We start from the raw sequence: 7,964 nt of genomic DNA, 5'->3' as shown, positions 1-7,964 counted from the left end.
TCGTGAACCTTCAACTTCAGGCTCAACACTGTACGTCCTCCGCTGCGATCAAGCTCTTGGTTAATGCAACTGTGTAATCTGTGTAATCGCTCTGTCTGTTCACACCATGATTTACCTGCACTTCAGGCTACGAACCCTCTGAAACCTTTCCCGCTGCAAATGGGAAAATGTAATTCTGTGTCCCGATGAGGAAGACGGCAAATATTGTGATGTGGCGTGTTCAGATCGCTCCTGTGCATTCCCGAACCCAATAAAAGGATTCGTAGGATACATATCCAATGAAATTGCCAAGCCTGTGGGACTGGACGTGAGAAAACGTACGAAGAAGTGGAAAAATTGGAGGGACAAAAAGGAGTGGGGATCAAATAGAGAGAAGGGCATCCCAGACCAGCTCATAAATTGACCATTGCAAGACTTAGCATTAAATATAATAAATCAAAAATAAAACCTGCTGGACATTTTCAACTCTGAATGTAAACTAAATCAACGACTTTGCTTGTTTCCAGCAGGTGATGCAAGTTTTTGACAAATTCAGAGAAAGATAATTTTCCCCAGTCCCCCTGTCCTTGTCACAAAGATTGCACCTTTGCAGCTACTTCCTCTCTGACAATAAATACAAATACAAAAATAATTTGTAACTTTTAGATTTTTTGGATTCGATTATTCGTCGATTCAGTTAAAAAACGTATTTACATCCATGATCATATTCTTGCAAAGGCAGCTTGAGAGAGAAAGTAGCTAATTATGCTGCTTAGAACCACTCCATCTAAATTTGGCCCCTTTCTGCAAACTCTGCAAGCTTGAATTTATTTGTTTGAATGATGCTGTGTATTAATGACGCAATAGTGCCACCTGGCGGAGAAGATAAAGACATACAGTTTTAACCAGTCATATTCAAATTGGCAATTCAATAACCAGGCTGCTTGAAAATGGCGGGGAACTTTACTTTTAGATGTAGAAACATGAAGTGCTCATAAAATAAAGACAATAACGTTTTCAATTTTTGTCGGTCTCTCCTCTGATTGTTATTTTAAGGATGTTTGAAAAGGCATAAAGAGCTTTAGCAGCAGTTTCTACTTTTAAAAACCTTGGCACTGTGGCAGGCTGGCAACCTGTCCAGGGTACACCTCGCCCTGTGGGGCCTGGGAAAGGCTCCAGCCCCACAACTTTCGTGATAGAAACTTATTGTGTTTTCAAGGATAAGCCCCCCAGTACTCCTGTCTACTTTCTTCATCTAGTGACTATTCCCCTTTTGTCTTTGCTAACCGCTTCATTTGAATACTCTCCTGTACTTCCTTATTGCACCACCAAATCTCCTCGTCCTCTTTCCTTCTTGGCAGTTTCCCTCAGCACTTCATTTGTGCTCTCCCAGTTATCTGATAACTTTTTCCTGCAACCCAGAGCGTGTTTCAACTCCTCCCTGTACTCTGTGCAACATTCTTGCTTCTTCATTTCCCACCATTTAATCATTGAAGCTACCTTCATGTGCTTCCTTTTTCAAAATCATCCTACAGATTACTATCTAATCTTTCCTTGCTGCATTCTTACCTGTAAATGCATCATTTCTGTTACTGTTACATGAGGAGAGAACTTAATCTAAGGACGGCAAATCAACAACTGTTTGTTTGTTTTCAGCATTCTCATTCCATTACTTTTGTTAGTGCTGCTTTGTAATTCATCATGATGTTACTGAACATGTCATAATTAAATTGAGATACTTGAATTGAGTTGAATAAAATTGATCAGAGTTTTAACAATAGCTGAAAGCTAAAGCTTAACCCCCCCCTGCTTTGGAGGAATGTTTTTCTTCAGATTGATTATTTTTACTTTTGATATTATATACACAATTTTCTAGCGAAGTGATGAGTTTTAATATTACTTTTGTGCCAGCCCCTTTGTGGAACAGCACATAGCTTGTTAGCTAATTAAAAACATGAGTTGTGCCTTACATATGAGAAAGGCTGAGAGCAGATCATCATTTTTGTTTACTTGGGAGGAGGATGTGCGAGTGAAGACATCACCTTATTGGTACAGCTGTCTTTGTCACAGGTAAGACAGCCATCCAATCTGGTAGCATGGCATAAATACAAATCCCCCATTCACTTTCTAGCTTCATACTCATGATCCTGTCTGATACTCTTAACCTCCACAACACCATGAGTACACTCTTCCTTCAAGAATACCCTACCCTATTTGTTTTCCTACCTGCACTATGGTAGAACACTTTGAATCCCTCTTCACTGTACCTGGTTTTGCTTCCCTGCCACCCGATCTTCTGCACACAGATTAGCTTCCTCCGTTCTCTTAATTATATTAGCCAGGTCTCTATCTATATACCAGCCATATCCCCCACATTTAAATTCCTTAATCAGGGCTCCAACCAATCTGGTATGGAAATCTCATTTTGATGATCCACATGTTTGATTTGGCAAAAGCTTTTTTGTCAGATGCCTTTTCCATACTCAGCCCCCTCACCCACTGTTTATCTGGACTGTTTATATGGACTATCGTTGCCAAGTGCTGGCTCAAAGAGAGTGTTCTGATTGTTGGGGTTTTCTGTGTATTATTGTTTTAAAAAAGAAATGATCATTTATCTGGCTCATTTGTGCTTTTTAGCATGTGTGTGTGTTTTACAGGACAGAAATTATTTCATATGAACGCCAAATCTTATCCAACTACTGGGAGCCTGGTTCACGTGAGTAAATCTGTTGTGGAGACATTTTACCAAAAATGTCCCCATGGTGTTGCTAGAGAGGTCACAGGATCAACAGAAGTAAAAGTGAAAATAAAATACATTGTGTCACCGTGCCATTCAGGTATGCTGATAAACCAGATACTGTAGAGTATAACTGTTGAGTGTACAACTGCCAGTTTGTCATGTAAACGAGTATGAACAGAGACTGGTTTTTGTAAGAGTGTTCTTGCCAGACACTGGATGCCTACTGCTATTAAATCACTGATTTCACTACAGCATTTGTGTGTTTTAAGTTCACAGCAGTGCTGTTCCTGTATTTAGAAAAGTTGTAATAGAAAAATGGCTGCACAATTATCATAAATCAACTTTCATGGCAGATGAAGGCCGGTACATCAAGCTGATGTCAAATTAGGTCTGGAATGAGTACGACGGCAATGACGATAACCAGCTCAATGTTTTCAGTTACATGCAGGCAAAAAGTACAAGTTGAGAAAAGAGAAGGATTGTACTGTAGATGTATGGAAAAATAACGGATGAACTGACTGTTTATTAAAAACTCAAACATTGGCATATTAAAGACAAAGAACATGAAGACGGAGGTCAAATGGCTGCTGCTGTGGATGCGATTTTGCCTCTGCTAGCCTTTACTGCATAGTTACAAGCATTGATATGCCTCCCAAATTCAGTGTTTCTTTGTTTGCACTGACTAGCATTGCCATGGAAACACAAGGAAGTGAAATTAGACAAAATTTTCGAGGGTAGCTGTACCAAGGAGCCCAGTCCACCAGGCTGTGAAAGGATGATAAAACCCAAGACCAAAGGCAGCACAACATCATCTCTCTGGGGCTGAGAGAACTACAGTCTGCCATAAAGTTCCTGAGTGTTCTTTCAGTCTCTCACATCTTTCAGAGAAACACTGCAAGTTTTACCTCAACTTGTACACAATCACCACACATGAGCCTCCCTCCATATGAGAGTAATCTGATGTCTATGGCTGTTCCCTCAAAAGCAAAAGCAAAAAGTAGTTTCTATTCCATTTTCTTACACAGGTGGAGTGTTAAAGATTTATAGAGCTGATGAAGGGGAAAAAAATTGAGTCAGGAAAGAGGAGGAGAGAAAGGAGAGTGTGAGACAGATGGAGGAAAAGCATTAAAATTTTGATTGGATTTATACAGTTTTGTGCCAGTGCAGCAACCATATAACCAAGGCAAATAACAGCAGACACTCAGAATCTCACTAGTACTTATACAAAAATATATGAGAATATATATACAGTGCATTGCAGTCTGAGTATTTGCAGAGCAACACATTTTATTTTGGTATGTTAGTTTATCAAAGTGCTGATTTTATTCTTCAAAAGTATTCGTATTTGCACTGAAAGTAAACCGGTAGAGCTATTTCATGGACTGTTATTGGCCAGAGGTCACCAACAGGCAGACTGCTATCCTATACGGACCTACAGCCAAAACAGAAGGTTATGATCTAGGTTCGGTGACTGAAGAAATGCACAGACCAACTTGATGCGAGTTAAGCCATCCCACGTGATACCAGTCAGCCAATCAACTCAGTGCATTCCAGGTGGTAAACACTGACTCTACAGTGCAGACAGAATGAGTAAGGTACACATGAAAAGACAGTAGACAGAAGTGATGTAAAAAGAAGAAAGGAGAAATACAGATGACTGCAATGAGTAATGTTAAAAAAAGATACAGGTGACACGAAGAAAGGAAAGAAAGAATAAGGAACAAATGGTGCTCTGCCAGTAGAAAAGTAGAGTGAAAATAGACCAATGAGTAAATGCTGGGGCTCTCCTGATGCATTTTGTTAATCTTGAAGATGATGTGGACCTGAAAGAGCAGATTGTGTGAGATGACCCTTCCACTTTTAGTGCCCCTGTGCATTTCAACTATATTTGTCTCCACACAAAAGCGAGGCAGTTTTCTTCACAGTTAACATAATCAAAACTAGATATAGTTCTCAATTCATCAATGAGCACCTCCTCATGTGTGTGAGGATGGCCCTGATTACATCCAAGGCTGACAGGACTAAGATTTACACCAATGTACAGTGATTTGTATGTAATTTTAGAGGACTCACAGTCGTGTGCTCCAATCCACACACAAATACAAAGCAATCTGACCACATGTTAAACTGTTTTACAAATGAGTACATGAAAACCTAAATAAATACTCATCATTCACGCACAAGTTCTGCTCACAAATGGATAATTTTCTCTATAAAAACCCTTTCTGTGCATACAAATGTCAGAAACTACACGTAACACCTCTCCTCGCTCACAAAACCTTGAATACGTGTGCACCACTCACCTGGTACTCACAGATGATGTCGCACGCCCACGTGGGGTTTTCAAGCAAATTTTATGCTGTCAACTTTGCACAGATCCACAAATGTAAGCTGCCTGTATAGATGATTTTTGTTTGTTTATTTCAAATAAAGTGGACACTTGTAAAGGCAGAAAGTAAAAGAACAGTAAAGTAAATGTAAAAGTTTATTTATGTAGCATATTTTACAGACAGATGTCACAAAGTGCTTCACAAGAGAGGTATCAAAAACACAATACAGTCATAAATACATCATACAAGCCCTGGTCTAATTAAAAGATTTTCAAAATAAAAATGTCTTTAGCTGCTTTTTGAAGGTCTCCACCGAGTCCAAACGCTGTACAGATAGAGGAAGTGCATTCAACAGTCTGGGTGCAACAGCTTGGAAAGATCAGTCCCCTCGAGTTCTGAAACAAGTGTGGTGGACCACTTGTCTAAAACTAGGTGGAGTCCAACTGAAAACTTTTGCATGTGTGCGTTTAAAAAAAACAAAAAAAAGTTTCTGCTGTTCAGTCATCTCCACTTCGACTGGTGTTCATAGGCACTGATTCACCCCACAGAGATGGCCCTGACTTGTTTCCCAGTGAGCCTTTACTTCTGCACATCGTGACTACGAGTAGCAATAGGACTAAAACTAAGACGATGAGAATTACAATAGCTATTATTATATAAGTCCTTGTGCTACATTCAGAATCGGCATTAGCATCACCTGCAAAGAAGAAGACAAAGAAAGGTATTTCCTCATGATCTTTTGATATTTACTGAGAAAAATGACGTGTTAAGGGAAGTGTGTCAAGACATGCCTACCTTCCGTGAGAACACTGACATTGAAATGCCCTGACTTTTCCACTGCAACTTTTCTCCACCCACGAGACAGAGAAGGCAGCCACTCCTCTACCTCACAGAAATACAGGCCACTATTATCAGGACCAGGATTCAAGAAGGTGAGGCTGAATTGGCTGGGGTCAGGGTGGTCGTATTTCAGGCGAACATTCTCCCCAAACCTGTCCTGTAGAGTCGAGTTTCTGTAGACTGTGAATATGGGGCGCTGTTTCGTTTCTATTTCTTTCTGCCAAAACCATGTGACCTGGAACTTGGATTCATGGCTGGATTGTTTGTTGATGTTACAGGGGAAAGTAAAATCCTGGTTTCTGCTTATATTCATCGCTGCATCCTCCTTTGGAATAGAGAGATTGTTTTCTGTGAATACGCACAAGGATAAAACTTTTGTTTAACAAGGTATCAGGTTCCTGAGTGTTCTTTCAGTCTCTCACATCTTTCAGAGAAACACTGCAAGTTTTACCTCAACTTGTACACAATCACCACACATGAGCCTCCCTCCATATGAGAGTAATCTGATGTCTATGGCTGTTCCCTCAAAAGCAAAAGCAAAAAGTAGTTTCTATTCCATTTTCTTACACAGGTGGAGTGTTAAAGATTTATAGAGCTGATGAAGGGGAAAAAAATTGAGTCAGGAAAGAGGAGGAGAAAAACATCCATGCAAACATAAGCTACAACATTAAGAACATTAACATTCCAACAGAACACTTCTAAAACTGTGATCATACCTGTTACTTTTACACTGACTTTGATAGCACCACCACTGTCTGAGGCCTTCAGCTGCCAGTGAGCTTCATTATCCAGCTGGTATTGATCCACTTGGCACCAGTAGGTTCCACTATCCTCTTCATGGGCTTTCTGAATACTTAGGTAAAAGCTTTTCTGAGTGGGTCTGGACAGGCGTAGCCGCTCCTGCAGGCCTCTGATGTCTTTGTTCTCTGGGTAACTCACCAGGCCGGTGTGATCAAGCTCCACCAGGGAGGCTTTCTTCAAAGAAGAACTGTGTGCAGCATAATGCCAAATGACTCGATAGAAAACCAAAGAACCAGAAGCTCCTGAGGTGATGCTACAGTTGAGCTTGACTTCATCTCCTTCTTTGGCAGTCAGCTGCTGCTCTTTCTTATCTAAACGAAGGTTGGGGGCTAGAAAATAGAAATAAGAAGATGAAGTTATATATTTCTAAATGGCATGTTTCATTTATTTTTGTGCTTATGCCACATGCCATATACAATATGGCATGTGAAGTAATAAAGTAATGAAAAATAAATGTATTCACCAGGCTCAGTAATTGTTAGCACTGTGCTTTTGGACACTGTTGAGAGCAGATACCATTCACCACGAGGATCTTGAAGCCACTCGCCCACTTTGCATGTATATAAACCTTTATCTGAGATTCGAGCTTGCCAAATAATCAGTTCAAAAGTGGGTCCTTTGCTGCGCCTCATGCTGATTCGCTGACGCAGGTCCACCTGGGATTCCGTTACTATGGAATTCCGGTCCAAGCTTGCAATGGTCTTATTTCCGGCATTTTCCTCATGCAGCCAGGTGATCGAATAAAGTGATGATTCAGACGTTTTTGTGACGATGGAGCATGTTATTGTTATGTCAGTGTTCATGTTTGTTGTCAGCGCAGGAATAGGTGACACATCAAGCCTGCTTACTAGAAAAGAAGACAACATTTTCATTATTTTCTGAGGAAACAGGGACAAAAATGACTCTTTCTATTTAATGATGCCCCAAAATGGCTGCAGCTGGCAGTACCTGGGTTGTTTACTATCACAGAAAGCTGATTGGATGCTTTCAACTCCTTGTGCACATTCTTCAGTAAGACAGACACATTACACTGGTAGCTTCCTCCTTCTCTGTGGCTGGTACCAATGACCAGCAGATAGTACATGACTTCAGTTTTTCTGCTTTCTACTCGTAGCTGGTAGTGGTTCTGATCTGCAGACCAACTGATGGTGCCATCAGGGGAAAGTGTCAGGATGGTGTCTGGTGTTTTAGCCTCACGTTGCACGCTCCAAGTCACTGTTACCGGCATGTGTGGACCTTTGACCCGGCACATCAACTCCAATTTTTCTCCAACA

The 7,964-nt window shown here is 40.6% G+C and overlaps 1 protein-coding gene across 1 annotated transcript; it reads right to left on the bottom strand.

Annotated features, from left to right (window-relative positions):
- Window positions 1–5,191: 5,191 nt before the first annotated feature.
- Window positions 5,192–7,963, bottom strand: LOC102298607 (immunoglobulin superfamily member 3; the record flags this gene model as incomplete). The annotated part of the gene is given in 5 exon segments (XM_014333313.2): window positions 5,192–5,746; window positions 5,845–6,237; window positions 6,606–7,019; window positions 7,154–7,537; window positions 7,639–7,963. Coding segments are annotated over 5 exon segments (1,716 nt in total), but the record flags the coding sequence as incomplete, so codon positions are not given.
- Between the last annotated feature and the right edge of the window lies 1 nt (window position 7,964).

Source organism: Haplochromis burtoni, unplaced genomic scaffold (genome assembly GCF_018398535.1).
Source record: "Haplochromis burtoni strain Fernald_Lab_line unplaced genomic scaffold, NCSU_Asbu1 Contig_48, whole genome shotgun sequence".
NCBI classification, from domain to species: Eukaryota; Metazoa; Chordata; class Actinopteri; order Cichliformes; family Cichlidae; genus Haplochromis; species Haplochromis burtoni.
This window is presented reverse-complemented; position numbering and strand designations above follow the sequence as displayed.